General features: G+C 30.0%; 3 protein-coding genes across 3 annotated transcripts; 1 reads left to right on the top strand and 2 right to left on the bottom strand.

Moving 5' to 3' along the window:
* The first annotated feature begins 9,295 nt into the window (after positions 1-9,295).
* LOC107018440 (nudix hydrolase 18, mitochondrial-like) lies at positions 9,296-13,824 on the top strand. Its single transcript, XM_015218923.2, has 5 exons — positions 9,296-10,134; positions 12,085-12,199; positions 12,306-12,389; positions 12,732-12,860; positions 12,951-13,824. The coding sequence occupies exons 1-5, from the start codon at positions 10,064-10,066 to the stop codon at positions 13,170-13,172; spliced, it is 621 nt and encodes a 206-aa protein (XP_015074409.1). The 5' UTR covers positions 9,296-10,063; the 3' UTR covers positions 13,173-13,824.
* Positions 13,825-17,703: 3,879 nt separating this feature from the next.
* Positions 17,704-18,458, bottom strand: LOC107015761. Its single transcript, XM_015216162.2, has one exon. It carries the CDS (start codon positions 18,361-18,363, stop codon positions 17,968-17,970), a length of 396 nt encoding a protein of 131 aa, XP_015071648.1. The 5' UTR covers positions 18,364-18,458; the 3' UTR covers positions 17,704-17,967.
* A 1,554-nt stretch (positions 18,459-20,012) lies between these two features.
* On the bottom strand, positions 20,013-22,363 carry LOC107017113 (15.7 kDa heat shock protein, peroxisomal). Its single transcript, XM_015217387.2, has 2 exons — positions 22,038-22,363; positions 20,013-20,455 (listed from the first exon to the last, which is right to left on the bottom strand). The coding sequence occupies exons 1-2, from the start codon at positions 22,168-22,170 to the stop codon at positions 20,151-20,153; spliced, it is 438 nt and encodes a 145-aa protein (XP_015072873.1). The 5' UTR covers positions 22,171-22,363; the 3' UTR covers positions 20,013-20,150.
* Between the last annotated feature and the right edge of the window lie 1,059 nt (positions 22,364-23,422).

Genomic DNA, 23,422 nt, shown 5'->3' with positions numbered 1-23,422 from the left:
GATATAAACGTCAAAGTAAATAAAAATGAAATAAAGGGAGTAATTAAGTTTTATTTTTTGAGTTCAAAATTAAGGTTATTTATGAAGTGGCTAAATATACAAATTATTATAAATTAATGGCTATATCTTAAACAAAATAAAGTCCTAAAAGTGGCTAATATATGCATCACCTTCTTCTTTAAGTTCCTGCTAAATCCTAGCGAAAAGGTGTATAAAATTACAATAATAAAATAAAAATGGGTTTACAAGAATGATAAAATCTTGATTTAGTCAAGGTGTATTTATGAAATTTCGGTTATAATCTAAGGGATACTTATATATTTTTTCTTTTTTTTACTTAACTAGAGTTATAATAAAGTAATAAGATATTACAATAATAAAGTACTCAATCAAGTTTTATGATACTAGAAAGACATTAACACTTTAATTTTTTAATTAATGCCATCTTAACTTGATAATTGTAAAGTCTTTTGGGAAGGTGTTTTTATTTTTTGAAAGACTTTCATGAATAGATTCTTTGAACCCATTGAGGTGATGCCATTTAATAAAAAACCTATCTTTTTCATTGGGGGATAGGTCCCAATTTTTTAATAATTATTTGTGAAAAGTAAAATCAAAGTCTTTTTTTTAAAATAAAATAAAATAAAATAATCTATTTTTATGTCGATTAGATTCATTCATCTGTAAAGCTATTGACTTGATCACAATATTTTTGGAACATCTTTAATAGTGGAGCAAATTGTCAATTATTTTTTAAAAAAAATTACTATCAATCTTTTTCAGATACGAATCTATTCATTTATAGTTAAAAATATGAAGACTAATAAATGTGAAATTAATTTGGAGATTGCAAGAACTTCAACTTTCATTAATTTCAATGTGAATGAAGTAAAGAACTAGAAATTGCTAAGTTAAATTTGACAAAATTTTCTAAAGATTTTTTTTCAAAAAAAAAAATAGATATATTTTAAAACGATATTATCGTAGATAAGTTGGCCCCAAAGAAAGATCTTGAGAAATTAAACTAGTAAATAAATCCTTATCGGAAGCGGATTCAAGATTTAATGTTTAGATATTTCTAAAAGCTTTATTAAATTAATTATAATACAATAATAACTATGTTTATGATAAAAAAAATTTAATATATACAAAATTTGAATTAAATATAGTAAATTAACACATAAATCCTTAATCGAACTTGTAGATCCGTCCCTATTTATCTCTAGAAGAAAAAAGATAGACATAGCCCCTTTTTTTATGGTTAGAAGGTTTCACACATCATACACAAAGAATTGCACTTGAGAATTTGGCATAAGATACGTATGCTCTTCCCTTTATGTAAATTATTTAACTAATTTTAAAGTTGAATTATATTAAATTAATATTTTAGATTTAAAATTTAAAAATTAAAAATACAATAAATTGCTACTCATCTCGACTCAAGGCCATTAAAAATTTATTTTTAAAGTTCGATCAAAGTTCACTTGGATTTAAATATCGAAAGGCGAAAAATAAGGTGAAATGGAGAGTGTAATCTATTTGAGGGAGGAAATAAATTTGTTTTTTTTTTTTGGACCATTTCAGTTGAAAACAAGTGGCTAACTCAATTATTTTTCATCATATAATAGAAGTATGACATTTTCAGTTTTCACATGTAGTTCTGATTTTGTACAAATTGCAGATGAAGAAGACTTTGGCAAGTCAATTGTGGTTCATTTTCATTCTAAGGGTCATGTCATATAAATCTTGGGCTTTCTCAAGGGGACAAAAATAACCATTGGGCCAACTTTATCAGGACTTTTGTTTTATGACTCTATCTAATTATATAAATATTTTTATTATATTTATTAATTTTTCTTATGGCTTAACATCGTATATGATTAAACAATAATTTTATACTAGATTTCAAATTAATTAGATACGTCTAAATTCATATTTTTTTGCTACAAGATACATTGAAATATGGAGAGAGGTGAGTGAAAAAGGAAGGATGAGAGCATGATCTGTCTATATATCTCAGATGCATGCAAATAACACTAGATACACGCTAGATACATGTACATGTATGTATACGGTGTGATTCACATATATCTGGATGAATCTGAGGTATTATATACATAGGTTAGGGGTGAGTGAGATGAAAATAAGGCGAGAGATATTTGTCTATGCATTCCAGATACAAGCAAGTCCACTTGGATAAAATGTATTTGGAACGAATTATACCACATGTAGTATCCCAAATACAAGAAAATCTACTTGGATACAATGTATTTAGAACAAATTACACTATATGTGTCTCGAGATACATGTATGTGGACGTATCTGAACGCACTAAAATCTGATAAAATTCATTATATTGCAAATTAGCATGTATCCAAGTAATCAACTCTCCTAAACTAGTGGAATTTCTGTAAGTTACCCTTTTATTAATGCTATATATATATATTTTTGCTTTTTTTCTTTTCCTTTTGAGTTTAATAGTTCGATATTTACGATCCATATACAATAAAAGTACTTTGTATTAGGAAAGTGACTCCATTTCCAAAACTCAAATGGGTGATCTTATGTTTAGACTAGTGAAATTTCAACCATTTCATTATATCCGTTGATATAATTATACATCCTCGGGGAGGGGTGGAGGTGGCGTGGCGTGGGGATAGGGTTTTATGAGACCAATAAAGTTAGATGTATGGTGAGAATAGAATCTTATAGCTTCCTGCTCTCAGTTTCATATATTGAGGTCTGATTAGTTCGAGTCATACACAAAATTTTTATATCAAGGGGAAAAATGTTTTTAGCTACCAAAGACAACTAACTTTGGTTATTTAATTTTCGTTATGATACGTATCTCATATATTTCGAATTATTATGTTTTTTTTTATTTATATATAAAAATAAAAAGTAGATTTAAATTAGAATTTGTTTTTAATTTATTTTTGACAAACCAAAACAAGATTAGGTTTGTTAGGTTACAAACCTAAATTTCTAATCATCCTACGTAGGTTAAGGTCCTACCTAATTCTATAAAAAAGGATCTTTAATGTTGTCCTTATACTAAACATAAAAGATGCTCTTGTAAATCATTTCCACTTTGTCATCTATCTTTTAGCTGCAAAATTAATCGATAATTTGTTATTAAATTACAGTTAATATAACTTTTTGATAATTATTGTTGATGATCTAATGTAATATATTTCTCCTAAGTTTTAGAATCTTCTCCCAAATAATACATTGGTCACTATATAATACTTTTGTTTTTATTTGGCAATTTACATATTGTTAGAGATTAATGAAATTTTCGTTTTGAACCATTGTTGTTTTCACTTGTTTCATCTCTTTTACAAGTTGCAAGGTACTATTTTAATACGACTTCCTTATTGTTGTATTTTTTAAAATATATATATATATATATAAGGGTCAATCAGAAATAACATCTCCATAATTGTTCTGAAGGTAGAATAAGGTTGAGAATATAATACTATCACCCTCTCAATCATATTTATGAAATTAACCTAATTAACCCAAGTATGCTATTGTTGTAAGTCTCAAGAATACATGTGAAATGATTAAAAATTGCTACTTTTTTCTAGCACAAACGTAAATAAAAAACCATTTGAATGTACTTATTTCTTTACTTTATAATTGCTTCGATTTTCTTTTTTAGAGTTAAATAATAAAAAGTTTGACTAATATATAATTATATATTTTTTTATTATATTGATATACAAAAAATTATATTTCATAATATTTATCATATAATTTTTAAATATCTAAATTTTAATTTCAAATATCAAATTAATATATCCAATTTAACTTAAAAAATTACTCCAAACTGACTACTAACTAAAAAAGAAACGAAATAAGTAATGAGCCGTATCTCAAATGATAAGTAAGAAAAATGAATCACACTAATGAAAATTCATATACCTAATTCCTTGTTCACATTTGTTATTTTATAATTGTACTTCAATTAAATTAATAGATATTGAAGTTATTATGAGATGATTAAAATTTCTTCATTCTGAGTTAAAAAAATTGATATGAAATTCTGAAAATGAAAAAAATTATGTTTAAAACACAATTACAAAAAATAAATTTTATGATATTATATAAATTTAAATTTAATCAAATCCTATGCTTATCACAACAGAGCAAGAGATAACTCGTCTAAACGTTCACAATCAATTATTATTTTCCACATACGGTTAGGTATCATTGTTGTCGATATCCTAAAAAATTGATGATCAAATACTACTTTATCTCTTTTATTTTATTTTTCCATTTTCCTATTATTATTTTTTGTAAAAAGGAAAAGTAAGCAGCTTTTTTTTTTCCAACTTTAATTTAATTAGTGAAAAAAAGACTTTCTACCACTTTTATAGTTCTCTATGATGTGACAATTTTGGAATTATTAAATTTTTAGCAAGTTTCTATGAATTTCTTTCGTGTTCTATTCTAATATATAGATAAAGATACTCTAGATATGATCTCATATACTTGACATAAGTATTTTTATACTCATTTGATTTAGTTCATTAGCTTCAAATTTTCTTCACTTGTTTTTTTTTGTTGTCTATTCCTCTCTATATAATTGATCTCCTCCATAATCATAAATATATACTCCATTTTATTTCACATTTAATGTGAAATATTTATGTTGAGATTTGATTGAATTTAGATTTATATATTGGAAAATCAATTTTTAGGAATGATATGTTTAATAAAAAATTTTTTAATAATTTAAATGTAAGATATATGATTAACAATTGATTAAATTTAAGTTCGTATATTGCTGGATAAATTTCTTAAAATGATGCTTTCAATTAAAAAAAAAAAGGTGAAACACATATGGAGACACTTCAATTTGTCCCTAAATTTCATTTAACACTCAACTCAATATAGTTCCATTTTAACCCTTCAACCTCAAATTTTATGTTTTATTACGGCATTTTTTCCCAAAAAAAATTAAAAAAGTGGGATGTGTGTATTTCACACTCCATCACATGGCAAAAAAAGCTAATTAAAAACATATACACAACTTCTCTAACTTGCCCCCATTTTTCATTTTGACATGTTAACTTAGCCTTGTTACATTAAATTCTTCACCTCTATATTATATAGTACCATTTAAATAAAAAATACTAAATTTATAGTTTCTTCATTTTTTAATTTATGTTCTTCATTTTCACTTTTTCATTATGAAAATCAACTCCATATCTTTTTTTAAAAAAATAATAACGGATGAACATCAATTTTTTAAAAAGTATTTTTATAGATTTTTTGTACATTGTTGTATGAAAAGATAATTGACAAAATGTGTTGGTTTTATTTTTAAAACAATTAATTAAATTAAATAACAACACATATTTTTTTTATATCTAGTCTATTTGGACTAACTCAAATACCAGCTTTCTCATTTTTTTATTCAACTAGATACAAGTAAAAAAAAAAAAAACTCATGTTCATTGCTAATTAATAACACTATAAAAAATGTTGAAACTTGTTAGACTTCATTAGGTTATCATTGATTTTCTTAAGAAAGAAAATCGACGCACTTTCGTTGGTTATTTTTCACGTAAAAATACAGGAAAACTCTCAAAAAGAAATTGTTACTTTTTTTTAGAACAAAATCAATGATCATCCGTCAAATTCAAATTTTTTACAATAATTAACGGATGAACGCCGATTTTTTAAATGCAAAATTAACGTTGAAGAGCATATATAGAAATAAAGAAATTATAAAATTTAATATTTTGTGTTTAAATGATACATAAAAAATAGAGTTGAAGGATTAATTTTTATTTTTTAAAGAAAAACCTTTTTAGCCTTTCACTCTCTTAGAGAAAATGTGATGTAGAGACTGCCACATTATAACTTAGAAGTGCCTAAATGGAACATAAAAATTGAAATTGAAGGATTAAAATAGAACAAGATTGAGTTGAAGTGCCAAAATTAAATTCAGAAATAAGTTTAAGAGTCTGTATATGTAGTTGGCAAAAAAATAAATCTAACTTAAACGTAAAATATTTAATTAAAAATCTCTAACTGTAATATCATCATTAGATATATTTCTCATGCATTTATTCAAATCTTTATTACTCCATATAGTAGGAGAAATATTTTTGCTACTGAGATACATAAATATAATAATTGCAATATCTTTGTGATCTTATAACATAGAAGGCTATTTTTATTTCTTCCACCCCATAGAAATTAGAACACAATTAATAAGTGAAGGATAAAATGATAAAGAAAGGATCTCTAGTTGTGAATGACACTACTAATCAGCAATGATAGTGGTGAAATAGGGTCAAATAAATAAACATATCTCTAAATTTATTGGATTTTTTCCCTCAGATATTTCAATTATGTTATTTTTCTATTAAAACATTGAATCACCCATAATTCGTTCCTTTTAAACAAATACCGTTGGCTTATGTGGAATCAGATTTTGTGAGGCGTATTGATTGAGGATACATATGTTGTTCCAAAACTCACTAGTCCAATTGATAGTGAAAATGTTCGGGAATAATTGTGTTTTACTTCAAGTCATCTGAACATACTAGAAAAAAATGAGATCTATACAGTTTGTCTTTGTTCGTTTAATCAAAATCATTACAATACGAATGCAATTGAAGGCATTTACAATGGAAAAACCGATTGAAATCAACCAACAGTGTTTAAAAGGAACAAATTATAGGTGGTTCAATGATTTAATAGGAAAATTACGTAGTTGAGGTACCTACGTAAAAAAACCCAACAAGTTTAAAAATCTCTTTATGAGTTCAGCCGGTGAAATAGATATAAGATTTTCGTTCATAATTAAGAAATTTTGGATTAATTTTTTTTAATACAAAACATCTTTTTATAGTATGCTTTACACAACATAAATTTGAATTATACATTTCTTTTAATAAATTTTACATGATGTAAATCTCACATAATTGATATCTCAAAATGAGTATTCAAATACTGAATAATAAAAATGATCATGTTAGTAGATAGTAAATTTATACGTTTCATGAATTCAACCTTTAAGATTCTCAATATTAAAATTCTTAATATTTTTAAAATTATAAATTAATACTTACTATTGATTAGAATTTTAGTGAATTAAAATTTATATTTTTTCATTAAAATTATGATTTTAGATAAACTCGATAAAATAAAGCTGCATCGGCCCCTAACATTTGGTCTATCACATGAAAATGTTGTTACATGATGGAACATATATTATTGATTAATAATGACGATAAATTACAATATTAACCTTCATTGTTGATTTATAAGAAGGAAAATTCCTATTGATATAATCCAATTATGTCACTTTCTTTGTCGTGAACATGACCCCCTTTCTCTCTAATCGAGAGATGTGATCGGATGAATGATATTTTTATATTTTAGTAAGAAATTTTATGTTGAAAAACTCAATACGCAATAATTAATGTAAAAATTATTAAAATAATTTTCTCTTTTAATATGTGATACATAATACTATATAATTTCACTTATTTATATCTTAGAAATGAAGAAATTGTTGATAAATAAAATTTTTTGTTCATTTATAACTACCGTAAAAGAGATATATAACGATAATAGATTTTTTTATAGCGATAATATTTATCTATCACAAAAATATTTGATTATAACTACGTTAATGTTATTTTTATGTAGAGTTACTAAATTTTTTAATGACATTTATAGAGAATAATATTTACTATAAATACTTATTTCCACTAAGACTCTAAATACAATATAATATAATACTAATTGGATTGTTATCGCTAAATAATAGTAACTACTAAATCATTTATTTGTCATAGTATATTAGCCTATATTATATAAATTCAAATTAATTGGACATAATAATTCATTCCTAAACCCCACCACTCAAAAAAGAAGAACGAATTTGAAGAACAATAAAAAGGGATAATTTAATATACGCAACACATTTTTTTTTTTGTTTCAAAGGGATTAATAACATATAACGTATAAGTCTCAAAAACTAATTTTACAATTAAATTTTTAATTATAAATTATATAAAAATAATTTTATTATTATTTCGTGACTAAGTGATACTTCAGATGCTATTTTATCTAAGTAATTATAATTCACAGAACAGTAAGAGGTGGATCTTGATAAGTTAGTGGGTGTACACTATGCAATATGACTGTAATTACACTATTCTTTGAGATAAAAATATAATACTAGGTTCTAACCCAAAATATAAAAATAATGACTAGGACTATAAAAGTGTTGGACACTCATGTGGATAAATTTATTAAAATTTGAGATACATTGTACTTGTTTTTTTAATAAGAAAATGAATTTCGAGTTTAATTTAATTTTAAATGTGATTTGTAAAAGAAAATAAAAAATAGAATCATGTAAGGAGCTAATAATTTACATTAATATTGGTGTGGACACTTTACATTTCTTTTTATAGCGATATTTGAATATAAACATGGAGTGACAATTAAAATAATCATTAATTAACATAGATTTGACTTTGATATTAAAATACAAGAAAAAACGTATTTCCAAATTTATTTTTTTTGTATATTCATATTTAAAGATAAAATGAAATCACCAAAATTAAATTATTTTTAAATATAAAAAAGCGATATTCTTTTACAAAATGCACTTGATTTCTTAGATATAATGAAAAAGGTGAAATCGAGAGCTTTTAGAGGTGCGACTCAATGTGGAAGACTTAATTTTTCAAATATTTTTAATCATTAAACATGTTGAAAATTGTAATATAATTATTCAAATACTAAAATAAGGCTTTTATTTTGTTTTTACAATTCGATCTCACTTCATTTGAATTAATTCCTATACATATAAATAAACTTATTATTAAATTTCAAACTTAAAATATGCCAAAAAGTACTAAAGTATAAGATTAAATACCAAAAAAATATATCTATTATATGAATTTGATTTTCAAAGACTTGTAGTCTAGCATACTTTGGAGGAATTTTTATTTTATTTTTTAAAAAAAAGACCTCTAGGATACTGCTTTATTTAGGTCCTCTTTTATTCCTATTTTTAAAAAATTACAGATTTTCCTTTTTTATCATGATTATTTATTACTTTTTAAATATTTTTAAAATTATAATATAAGACCTTTTACGTAATTTCTAATGTACTCCTTATCATCTTCTGCCTTCTTCCTTTCTTCGTGACATAATATGTGACACTTATATAGACGTGTCATCGACCTAATAACTTTAAACATAACTTGTATAAATACTCAATAGTTAACGGCCAAATATCATATTATTCATCTCGATTTTAATTACGTGAAATATAATATTAAAAGAAAAAATTATTTACAAATCGCTGAGTCACACATACGTATGACTCCAGACGCACCGATTAAAATAGGAGTTTGGAAGTGGCCTTTCATATCATTTAAAGTAACGGTTTTTTTCACTTTTCTACTAAACATTCAAATCAATAAATTTCACTATTTTTCTCCCCTTTTTTTTTGCTGATTTACTTTCTGTGTTTTTTTGTTATTGAAGAATCTCATTTCAAGTTTCTTTTTTTTCTGGAGTTTTGGTAAAGATTCCATTATTTATTTATTTTTTTGCAGAAATTATCAACCAAAATTGGAGAATTCACCATTTTTCTCCATTGTTTTGTTGATTTTTCTTTCTGGGTTTCTCTTTTTTTCAGTTCTTGAAAAACTGAAAAGACTCCTTTTTTTTTTTTGCAGATTTTTTCGACCAAAATTGGGATTCATCCCTTTTTTTTTGTTTGATTTCCTTTCTGGGTTTCTCTTAGTTTCAGTTACAAGTCTCATTTTAAGTGTTTTTAAGTGTATTCCTTGTTCTGGGTTTCAGATAAAGACTCAAATTTTTTTTGCCCAAAATTGGGTTTCAGTATTTTTCTCTCCTTTTTTGCTGATACCCTTTTTGGGTTTTTCTTCTTTTTAGTTGTTGAATCCTTTATAAGTCGCATTTCAAGTGTTTTGTTTGGATCCTTGTTGATTTTTCGTTCTGGGTTTCAAATAAAGACTCCATTTTTACCCAGAATTTGTTCGAATTTAAAAGAATGGTGGTTCTAGTTTCACGTTCTGGAAGACATTTACAGAGATACAACAAGGGTCGTCGCCAAGTCGTTGGGTATGTTGACTCTAAAAACAAAACTCACTTTCCCCCTGTATTCATGCTTGTTGATAGAGACAAATTCAAGATTAAATTGTATACACTTAACAACTTAAAATTTCAGTTTGATTTAGTATTAGATCATGTTTAAGGATACTGCACTTGTGTTAACATTTTTGTATGTTGTTGTACATCATGTTTCTAATAAACAATTAGTGTCTTTTAACTCCATGTATTATATGTATAATTTTTTGAAGTTCTCCTGTTTTTGCGTATTCTTCTTGGTATAGTAGACTGTTAGTTCTTGTCTTTTTGCTTCCAAAATTCTTGTGTATAGTGTCCAAATCTGGGTGAATATTAATGTTAACTATGGAAGATTAGCACTGAGTTTTTATGAGTAAATATTGGAACTAGCCTCTCTAATGACTAGTTCTTGGATGAGGAGTTGAGGCTGTTTTTAAGTTAGTTTTAGAACAATAGGGGTAAAGTCTGCATACACTCTACTAAACTCTCCAGATCTCACTTTGCGGGTATTTTGTTCTTGTTGTCGTTCTCCCACCCCGGGGACGGAGGAGTTCATTCACTCGAAAATCACACTTACATACAAGTTGTATATGTTGAACCGCCATAGTGAAAATCATGTCGCATCCACCGTCCGAGCAAGTCACAAGACAAGAGCCTTCTGCTCGGGCTCCACCTATTTTAATTTTAACTAAAACTTTTGGTGGGAGGAAAGTGGGTGTAATGAAGAGTTAACATCTAGAATGAACAAATGCAATTACAAGAATCTCTTTAATTACTAGCCTTTAGCTTAGTAGGTGGGATGGAGGGCCAAGTGGTCGAACATCAAGAAGGTGTTTGATGTTCTTTTACTTGTGTGGAAATATGGAATGATTTACAAAGAAGAGTCTTTGAAGTAATTCCTACTCACTCCGTTTCAATTTGCTTCTTTTTACTTTCTTTCTTAGTTCTATTTTTTTTTAAAAATGCATCTTTCTTCTTTTGGCAAATCTTTAATCTTTAATTCTGACTTTTCATGTGACATGCTTAAGACCACAAGATTAAAGGTCATTTGGTACATTCTACATGTCTTTAGTTTATGACCAAGTCTTCTTTATTTTCTTTCAACTCTGTGTCAAGTCAAAATCAGACAAGCAAATTGAAAGAGGGGAGTACTTGATTGCAGCTTCTCAACCTAGTGGTTTATGAAAACGAAGTTTTTGTATTTTTTGAAAATGAACATGAGGTGAAGTGTATCAGTTTTGACATTTACCAAAGACTGATAAAGAAATAAATAATTAGTTAGCATAAGTTTTTCCGTCTTTATCTTATCAACTGACCTCATATGTCATTTTCTCCCTATTGTGTATTTTTTTTCTTTTGGATGTTTCTGTTAAGCTTGAAATAGTCATGAGCTCGTGGCATAGTGTTCACCTCATCACATGTTTTGTTTTTCTCTGGTAAAAGGACCATTTTTTCTTCTCATTTAATCTATTTAATTTGTTAAATGAAAGGGTAGGTGGGACATTTATTCATTGTCCTTTTCTTGGTTAATTTTTTCTTCAAAAATTATATCAGTGCAAGTATGGTACACTGTTCTTGGACAACAAAAACAACAACATACCCCGTGTAATCACATAAGTGGGGTCTGGGGAGGGTAGATTGTTGGCTGACCTTAACCATACCTCGTGGAGATAGAGACTGTTCTTGGACAATAACTAAAATTAAGTAGCTGTTGTCTAACAATACTGATCTGATCATTGGTCGCGCTTACCAGTTACCGTGTGGATTTGTTTCTGTTATATGATTTTCATGTGTAGAAGGCATCTAAAGAATGACCTAATACTAGTTTGGATTTCTTTTTGTACCGCTAAAAATATGTAACTTCATCGTTATGCTCACGTTGTCCTGGGATGAGTTTCAAGTATAAATCAACGGTGTTGTCTAATTCTCTGGTGTCTTCTGCAGATGTATCCCTTACAGATATAAGGATAATTTTGACCTATCCATGGGGGACGAAGATGCATTTGAAGTTCTTCTCATAAGTCCTCAGAGAAAAGGAAAAGGATTGTTGTTCCCTAAGGTAGCCACCGATCTATATGGGTTTCGAACTCAATGATAGTTTATTCTCTAAACTCTACAGATTCATTCGTCTGCTTTGCTTACAAATCTCGCTCTTTTTATATCAGGGAGGTTGGGAAAAGGATGAAACAATTGAAGTTGCAGCAAGGCGTGAGACGATTGAGGAAGCTGGTGTTTGCGGTGATATTGAGGTTAGTTTTTGAAACGGTGATTCATTCCTTTTGGTTTCTTACAATTCCAACTTGTTACCATTAATCCTGAGTATTGATTTTGAATCAGTACACTAGTTTCTGATTCAATATGGTTTCATGATAGTTCGCATTTAAGACTCATACTGAAATCAGATCATTTCTTAAAGATACTCTTAATCTTTAAAATCAATGCTTAATAGTAACAGGTCAACTAACGGCGAAAAGAAATCTTATTACTTGCTAGCTGTTTTTTAATTGTTGATCTGCAACCCTGTTGGTGTTAGTATCTACATATAGGTCGTTAGTTGTAGTTCTAACAAGAGGTTGGAAACTTCAACGCAGGGCAAACTAGGAACATGGTACTTCGAGAACAAAAATGGTGACACTGCCTATGAAGGACACATGTTTCCTTTATTTGTGAAAGAGGAACTAGATTTGTGGCCTGAGAAGGACATCCGTGAAAGATTTTGGGTATGCATCTGTCCATAACCCATAAATTTGCATATAAATAATGTCACATTATCATCTTTGCTTACTAGTATTTTCAAATGTCATTTGCAGATGAGCGTTCAAGAAGCAAGAAAGCTCTGCCAGCAGGGGTGGATGAAAGAAGCATTGGAGATGTTAGTTAGTCGACTCACGTCACAACGTAGGCGGACTAAAATAGACCTGTTTTCAAGAATCAACCGTGGCTCCAGTGGCCATGGAACTGTTTTACGTTTGGGATGCAGGGCTCAAGTACTTACTCCACCACCACCACCAAGCCCGGCAGAAGAGGCCTAGTTCACATCAGCCAAAGAAAGTGGTAAAAATAGCTTGTAAATAAGTAATTAGAACAGTGGTATGTGCACATCACGGTTGGAAACAAAAGCATGGTTTTAAAAAGAGGAAGGTAGAGGTGTAGGGCCATCATTCTCAAGATTTTGAACTGTAGGCTGGTGATTCTTCACCACGTGTTGGACCCGGGCCACATATCATTCACCAAGGTTTGAACCAAGCGCCTATAATCCTTGGGCATGTCTCGATTTTTAAAAAGACGGGAAATCGTGTGTGATGGTTGATGGAGTACAAGTCCACTTTATCCGGATGTAACAGTGTAGTAGCAACTGCAGACGGAGGAGTCGTATGTCTAGCTAGCAATCTTTCTTAGTGCTAACTCCAATTTTCAGGAAAACAGAAACATAGAGGTACCCATAGAACTGTTTAGTTTTTTTTTTCCTCGCTTGTTTTGTTCTCTTGGAATCGGAGTTGTATATAGATAGGGTTGTTGAATATGGCTTTAGGCTCAGAAACGGTGTCTAGTGCAGTCTTTTTTAGGAACTTTACTTCTGCCTGAAGATAGTAAAGTTACCTTTTTAACTTATGATGATTGCTCTTAATCCTCCCTCTCGTGTCGAGTAAACTTTTATTTACTTAATTATATTATGTTTCAATACACTGTCATGTGGGCTTGGATTTCTTTTCATGAGTCAAATACGCGAAAATATATTTTATGTTTGGCACTTAAATCTGAATCCATGTTGCCAAGTTAAACAAGGATCAACTCACCTAATGAAAAAACAACTTTTCCACCCCCAGAGTTTCATCAAGATGATATGTCTTGGGTAAATTTGAGACAACTGTAAGTTTCATCGTGTTTGCCTAAAAGTTGTAACTATAGATAAAATGTGTATACATATAATAAAGGGAAAAGGGTGTGATATATCCCTCAACTTTGTCATTTGGAGCTGATATACCCCTCGTTATAAAAGTGGCTCATATATGCCCTTACCGTTATACAAACGGCTCACATATACCCCTGCCGTTACAAAATGGCTCACATATACCCTTCATTTAACGGAAGTTAAAAAATTAGTTTTAAATTTATATTTATTACTTCTAATTTTTTTTAAAAATTATTTAGGGGTATATATGATTCTTCTATCAAAGTTCAAGTATATTTTAATTTTTTTCATACATAAATTATGTTTTGACTTCTTTTATTATAATTATTTGAATTTCTTATTCTTATTTTGTTTTTTTCTTTCATTCCTTAGTTTAAAGAATAAAAAATTAAACTATTTTTTTGTGTGTATTGTAATTTAATTTCGTAGTCGAAGAAAAAATTTGGTCATCTACAATAAGTTTTACAAGAATATTAGCGAAACATAAATAAATTTGATTATCAAAATAATAATTATAAATTAGTCATTGAAACAAAAAAAAGTCAAAAAAAAATATGTTTGACGAGAAGTAAATTTACTCATATGGATTATATTTTTTAGAAAAAAATAATTAAAATTTAGATTAAAATTATTATTTTATTCATTTCCGTTAGAGGAAAAGGGTATATGTGAACCATTTGTTTACAAGTAGGGGTATATATGAGCCACTTTCATAACAAGGGGCATATCAGCTCTAAATGACAAAGTTGAGGGGTATATCAGACCCTTTTAATTATGATTTTTGTAACGTTGTAGTCACCATATGACTGATCCTGAACATATTTATCCACATTCAACAGGTTATTATTTAAACAAGCTAGTCCCTGAAAATGCTCCACCAGTACCCTTTGTCATTGGCAAAAAAAATTGTATAAATTCCTTCTTAGTTCTTTCCTTTCCGTTGGCTATTAACAAACCAGAGTGCTCAATACTTCTTCACTACTCATACTCATCATTGTCATCAAGATTGTCGTCTCAATCAATCAAGAATGCCTTGACTGGATATTTTATCACTTCACTAGATAGGGAAATACAAAAGCAAGAGTTTCTTCATGCTAAAAATTGCATCTAGGTCTTTTAATCCTCTCCTTGAGGCATGAAAATGGAATGTTTTGAAAGGGAGATATATCATCTTTAGAATTGAAAGGAAAAGATCGAATCTGATTGCACACTATACACGAAAATATAGGAAAATAAAAATCTATTTGGACTACTGTAATGTTCTTCATTAAAGTGAATAACAAATGAAGATGAGCAGTAGCTAATATAATTTGCCTAAAATCCCAAGCATATCAATTTCATTGTCATGTATATAACAACATGATGAAGAACATTACATGTTGGGAAAGGTAATGAGATTGTTTTCAAAGAGACTTTCGGCTCGTGAAAAGCTACGTCGCAAAAAGAACTGAAAAATTCTTTGGCTATTATAAGCAATCATCAACTATACTCAACTAGACTTCTCCTATCGTCAAAACTGCCAGCCACTTCCACACTCTCTCTCACACACAGAAAAAAGACCACCACACTGCCAACATGGTTCATACTTTATACAACCTGACTTCTAAAATAATGACCTCAAATCACATTAATTGACCTCAATTACAGTCAAAAACACTCAGATGATCATCATCCTAATTCCTAACCAGTCAGTCCACCAGACTTGGCCAAACTCTGTTGTAAGAAATTGCCAGTTTCCCCAGATAATACGGTGCAGTTGGATTATCTAAAGAAGGTTTGTTTTGGGATTAAACTTGCTTTCTGCTTTATCCTCAATTTGATGTTGATTTTCCAAATATTGGCTCTAGTTTCTAAGAGAATTTAAAAAAACATAAAGCAAGATACCCTTTTAAGGCTCCATATTTGGTCATGGGTACAGTAAATACTTGCTTCTTTTTTTTCTTTTGACAACGGTAATAGAATAAATACTTGCTTAATAGTTGCTCAAAGTTCAAACAAGGAGATATCAGAGCTGTTGGGGATGGAAAAAGCATTGTGAAATGATCTACCAAGGGCAGGATCTGAAAGAGAGGATTCACTTTCCGAAATTCCAAGTGACATGATGCATCCTTCAAAAGCTAAAGTTGAATGATTGAAGTCTCCTTTAGGTTCAGTCGAAAAGATCAAAGTGAAGTCATCAATTTACCCATTTGAATGGTCTCCCCTAAGATTGATCTCTTTTACAAATAAACCAAAACTTGATACCACATTCATCAAATAGATATTGGACATCCTTTAGGTTTCTTAAAGCAAGGTGATCCTCCTTTTTGTTGTCCAATACTATTCGCAGCTCCTTTCAGCTCTATCCTTAAGAACTAAATTCTATAGCACAGCTAAACCCCTCTCTACCTTGAGATCTCGTCCTGACCCTTAGTAAGTCATGATTACTCTAAAAGTTCACATAAGACTACAGTCGGTGGATTTTCGAAGAAATGAGGTTGCCGTAAGAAGAACATTGTGGAGATCTCAGAGAGCCTCTCTCAAAGAAAAAAATGAAGGTAAGTGACAATAGAAGTAGTTGTGGCAATGGGTTGGGTCAAGGGTGTCCTTACTCTTACAAATAATAACAAGGAAATTCACCAAACCAGAAGGTGGACAGAGCTAGTTTTAATTGGGTACACTATGTGGGGCGGGCAAGGATATATGGGAAGAAATGATTCCCACCCCATTGCCATCTTTAAAGAGTTAGCAATGAAGTTGCTAACATTCTAGTTAATTTGATTAGCTCCACCTAAAAAGTCAACTCGATTGGTATGCAAAATACACTACTTAATGTGTTATGCTTAACAAGAGACAAGAGAACAACCATGTTTACAAGTAACCATGCACACCTCATCATTTAAAAAGGCGGTGCACGAGCCATAAGGATATCAAGTCTTCTGAGTAGTAACAACTTATTGTATCTAAAACTAACTTGCACGCACATTGGCTAACCACTAGGTAGCGTGCTACAATGCAACAAGCAAAGGGTGCAGGTGATCTTGTCCACCAAGCTTAGAAGTATTTAAGCTTAGCCCGATTGTTGTACCAGGGGATCAAACCTCGGATCTACAGTCCAATATTTCAATCACCCGATCATCCCCTTGAGAAAACATTAATTATTATTTCTTTTTTCCATTTCCCATTTTTATTCAGTAAGACTATTTTAGCAAAATTACCGATTTGGGAATCTGATTGATACCGGAAAGGTTAGTTAACCAGTTACAGTTACAAACAATCCAACATCTTGGATCCAAATCTCTACCAAAACATACAGCAATCAAGAACTATACAAAGAGTATAGCACAACATTCAGCATTTTGGCAACATGTGTAGTTACTACCTATACTATCAACAACATCAACTAAAATACTTCCACTTGGCGAGCAGTACGCTCGATATCCTGACTTTTCTCTCGTTATGTTGACCAATGAATAAAGTTAAAACTTTTATTCATGAATACCACATTAAGTTTCTAGACATGGGTATAACAATGGCACCCATGTAATCCCACAAGTGCACTCCGGGGGAGGGTGGCGTGCACGCAGTGTGACCCCTACCTTGTGAAGGTAGAACTGTTGTTCCTACAGACCCTCAGCTCAAGTAACAAAATATAAAAGATGCATTGCGCATTTAAGTCACAAATTCCAAAATATAGCTTATGCATCAGTCTACAAGCAAATCAAAACAAGTGCTAACTAATATAACGATCGAAAACCCAACTATCAAAACAAGATAATCCATTGAGCAATTCACAAGTCGTATAACATTATTACTCCATAATGAAAGATCAAAGCAGTACAAGAAAAACCCAATTCACTAAATATCCCATACCATATAAATACCAGCAAAAGAGTGGCAGATCCGATTGAAAAACCCGATCTAAATCCTTCACTTCAATCCTGAGCCTTCAACTTCTCCACACGCTTATTCAACTGCTCAACTTTAACAACAAGTCCAGTAACAGAGTACAACAGCCAGTAGAAAACAAGAGCAGATGCGATGAGCAGCGCGTTACGCTGAGACTTCATAATCGATTTCTGGTGACGGAGGTACTCCGATGGGGAACAAGATTCGGATGATTCACAAGTGGGTCGAGTCTCATACTTCCAGTATATATCCATTAACAGGAAGAGACAAAACGGTACGATCGAGAGGAATGGTTTGAGAAGATTTCGGGTCACTGCGATTAACCCTTTACGAAGTGGGTCAAGACCCGGAATTGTTAGGAGAAGGAGCATGATTGCTTCTGCACCCGCAGCGTAGCCGAGAACAACCCATTCCAACGCCATTGATGATTGATCGAAGAATTGAAGGTAATTTTCTTTTCTTTTTTTTCAGAGAAGATGAAGAATTGAAGAAAGTCTTTTGATTAATTAAGAAGGAAAGTATCAATTATAGTGTGTGAAAAAAAGGATTTGGGCCATATTGATTAAAGCCCATCTTGCAAGTTCCCTAAAATCCCAATTAACAATAGAAAGTGTGTTTTTGGTAGCCAATTTTATGGAAACTTAAGTAAATATATTATAAATAAAAAATATTTATTGTTTATGGTAAAATCAATATTTTTTTACTTATCATTTTTAATGCACTTGTAATATATTATAATTTTTATTGCAAAGAATAATTTATTATCCAAATATAATACAAGTTTTATTGATGAATAATACTATATCGTATATTTTAATATACTTATAATACAATGCGTCAATTTCTTACTAAACAAGTATTATATATTTTTAAAAAGAATTATAATATATATATATATTGCATACTTAATTCACTTTTAACACACATTGCAAACTTAACATACTATTGATATAAATGATAATAAATAAAAAATATCACTAAAATTAATAATTATTTTTAAAAAAACACTCATTCAAGTAATTTTCCATATTAAAGTTATATTAATAGTTTGAAAAAAAATAACTTTAACATATAACCACTTAAAAAAACTTAATTACTTTCTATAGTTATAGTTTAATAATTCAATTCATAGCTACATGTATTAGGGACTGGGAGAGAGAGGTAAGAGAGGTGAGCAAGAGAGGGTAAAGAGTAGGAGAAAAGTAAATTGTATATATATTGGTCAAATAATTATATACTACACACATACATATCTACATCGATTTCTTTTTAATTTTTTCGATAAAGTATTCATACACACATATGATTTACTTGTACTTCATTTTTCTTCAGTCCTACCAAAATACAATTATCAAGGTATTTTAAGAAATAATGCAAAATATAATATGATTAATGACATTAAAATATCCAAAATAATAATAATAACGATATCGCGTAAAAAGATATTGCAAATTAACAAGTCATAATGAAGATGATCGTAATTTAAAAATACTAAATCATTCTAAAACAAATTTAATAAATATTGGTTACATGACTAAATATTAAAAGAAATTAAACTTAGACTATGTGTTTTTATTGTTTAAACTTTAAACCAATGTCAAACCAAAAAATAAATATTCAATATTACCGTCATTTTTTGTGTTAAATTGATTTTCATTAATTTGATTGTAGTTTAATTTTTATTATAATTACCAACAGTTTGTAGACTATAATATTTATAAAGCCATTCAAAATTTTAAGTTTAAACTTGAAATAATATATTAAAAAATAAAAATTGTGAAAAAAGTATAAAAAATTATTTAAAAGTTATATCAAAATAAATATTTTTATGTATGAAATAAAATTTAAAATCAGGTTGATTTGATATAGGATAAATTTTTTTTTAGTTAAAATCAAACCAATCCAAATATAATCAAATTTTTTTTCCAAAACCTAATCAAATCAAAAAGTTTTTTTTTTAATTTAACTCGATCTACGATTTAATTCGATTTACCCGCAGTGATACCTGTTTTTAATGTAGGACAAATTTGAAGTTGCGCTAGAAGTTCATTGTTAGAGTTTTATACACAAATTATAGGAAGTGCATTAAGCTTGGATTAAAAAAAAGCCTTATTTATTCTAGAAGTACTTTGTTACATCCATTCAATTCCACAACTTGTGACAACATACACAAACTATACTTTAATTTTATTACAACATAACCAAGACTTTATAGCTTGCTAGTGATATTAATGTTCCTAACTTTAGATGTTTTTGGAGTTGCATCTTTTGGTACAACAATGGTAAGAACACCATTTTCACATTGAGCTTTAATTTGATCCACCTTCACATCTTCCGGCAGCTCGATTTCCCTCAAGAAATCGCCACCTCTCCCTCCTCCTCGCTCCGCCACATGCCACACTATGTCCTTCTCGTTACCGTGGAATTCGTCCTTCTTGCCGCCGTGCACCTCCGCCTTCACCACCAACACATTTCCATCTTCAACTTGCACCTTTATATCCTCCTTGCTATACCCTAACAAATTCATTTCAAATAATATATTCAGTATGATCTTATAAGTCAAGCCTGAATACGTTCGTCAAATAGACAGACTGACTCTAATAAACCCTCGACTCAAAAATTTGAAGCATGTATGCTAGAAATTTAAAAGAGTGGATCTTGTAATAAGTTGCACCTAGCGTTATGCCTCAACTTTCAAGTAAAGATAGATTCAAACTTTTAACTTGTTAAAGAATGACAAAAGTCCCACATCGGTGATTAATGAGATGGGTGGACTCCTTATAAGGCTTGGGCAATCCTCCTTCCTTTGAGCTAGCTTTTGGGGTGTGAGTTAGGCCTAAGACCTAATTTCACATGGTATCAGAGCAGGGCCCGTCTCACCCGATGTTGGGAATCCCAAAATTAAATTGCCCACGCACCAGATGCTAAGCACTGGGCGTGAGGTGAGGTGTTAAAGAATGACAAAAGTCCCACATCGGTGATTAATGAGATGGGTGGACTCCTTATAAGGCTTGGGCAATCCTCCTTCCTTTGAGCTAGCTTTTGGGGTGTGAGTTAGGCCTAAGACCTAATTTCACATGGTATCAGAGCAGGGCCCGTCTCACCCGATGTTGGGGTCCCCAAAATTAAAATTGCCCACGCACCAGATGCTAAGCACTGGGCGTGAGGTGGGGTGTTAAAGAATGACAAAAGTCCCACATCGGTGATTAATGAGATGGGTGGACTCTTTATAAGGCTTGGGCAATCCTCCTCCCTTTGAGCTAGCTTTTGGGGTGTGAGTTAGGCCTAAGACCTAATTTCACATGGTATCAGAGCAGGGCCCGTCTCACCCGATGTTGGGAATCCCAAAATTAAATTGCCCACGCACCAGATGCTAAGCACTGGGCGTGAGGTGAGGTGTTAAAGAATGACAAAAGTCCCACATCGGTGATTAATGAGATGGGTGGACTCCTTATAAGGCTTAGACAATCCTCCTTCCTTTGAGCTAGCTTTTGGGGTATGAGTTAGGCCTAAGACCTAATTTCACATAACTCTAGGCGCTTTAAATCTAAATGCCGCTAAATTCACTAGTTATATTATTACACTATGTTCGAAATTAAATATTTGTATTTGTGAAACAAAACTAGTGCATTCAGAACCCATTATACACCTGTTTATGATCTCAAACAAGTTAAAATCGACTATATAAATCTCGAATTATATTAAATCCAAGCACAATAACTCATATGTTGTTACATTTCTTCCATTAATAATTAGCTTTTACCTGCATTGAATTATTAAATCTTTGAACTTCGATCCTTATAATATCAAACAAGTTAATCAAATTAAGCATAGTTATACATATAAAAACATCTACTATACTATAAATTTAGATCAACTGGATAATCAAATTGGTCAGGATAACATTTATAATGTCCAAATAATTTCCTATAAATTTATGAATTAACAATTTGCTATGAGATCATAGCTTCGTCTTAGTTAGCGTAAGTTCACAATTGAACATTTGATACGAATTATTTTCTCTTTAAATCTTAAATTCGCCTCTCCAATTAGAAGAAATTACAAAAATTGAATAGCAAAGTGAAGAAATCAAAACCTGGGACGTTGATTTTGAAGATGTGAGAATTAGGAGATTCAATCCAATCGAGAAGAGCTGGAGAACCAGAAAAGCTTCGATAAATCGTCGGACTCAATAAGAATCTTCTAAAAGGATCACCAAAAATCGCCATTTTTTCTTCTTTTTTATTTTGTATCTGTTTATTTTAGGAGGAGAATGCTATATAAAGAAGTGGAGGTTTAATGGAGTTTTTTCTGTAAGATCTAGAGGTTCTGTAAAGCTTATCTTTTGGTACATTGGAGAAGATGATGCAGGAGATGATGATCTGTGGAGATCCCTATGATAATTACTGTGGTCATGAGTTGCAAAAAAATTGAGTTGGGCTTTAATTTAAGTTTGTTTTTGGGCTTGAATTTGTCATTTCAAAGAGGTAGATCTTAAATTTTTGTTCTCCCCTTTATTATTGTAAAATTATTCGTTTTGTCTTTTAAATAGATTGATATTTAATTTTGATCTTTTAGATGAGCTAGTCTTTTAATTTTTAAACGTTTTAGTGTAATCATAAGTTCTCTAGAAATTGAATTCATGCCCTTACATAACTTTTGATGATATGAAAATATATATTTATACATCGTGAAAAGATTATTTATTATAAGGGGTATAAATCATAGATGAGCACAATATGCATAATTACAATTTTCGAGATTTATATTAGAAATTGAATCTTATCAGATATATAATTTCAGTTAAAAATAAATTATTTTTGATCATGAAAAGCCATATGAAACTTTAGACAAATACCAAACATATACTTCAAACATAAAGTCATACGTGATTTTTTAAACTTTAATCACGTACATTTGAATTTGTGTCTGAAGTGAGTAAACTTATCGAAAAATTTTAGCATTAAATTAAATAACGATTTCAAAAGCAAGTATTTGTGCATTTCGTCCACCGTAAGGTCACAAAATAAATAGTTGGGCCATCTAACTTGGACCCATACCCAAAATAATTTGTCCAAATTTCAATCTGGGCTTAAAGCCCAGATCCATGGTCTATTTTTTGGACTTAGCTTAAATCATGTCTTTCCTTTAAAAACAGAACACTTCCTTTACTTTTTGGCCAAAAACATTGTCAACATTCAAAGTGGCCATAATTTAATTATTCTCAGATAGATATCGAGTGAAAAATTCAAAAATAAATAAAATATTGATGTATTAATATGATCTTAGAGATATTTCAATTTTTTTCTTTGTTCGTACGAGAATCTACAAACCTCTATAATACTTTCCCCCTATAAAGATACGTCTATTAGAAAACATTATCTTGCGTATATATAAGAAAGAAAAAAAACTTTTTGTATGTATATATAAATTGTCTATTAATACCCAAAACATAAGTTAGATTTTTCCCTTTAGATCCCG

The sequence above is a fragment of the Solanum pennellii genome, chromosome 4, assembly GCF_001406875.1.
Source record: "Solanum pennellii chromosome 4, SPENNV200".
Taxonomy (NCBI): Eukaryota; Viridiplantae; Streptophyta; class Magnoliopsida; order Solanales; family Solanaceae; genus Solanum; species Solanum pennellii.
The sequence above is the reverse complement of the archived record's forward strand: the minus strand, read 5'-3'. Positions and strand labels throughout refer to the sequence as shown.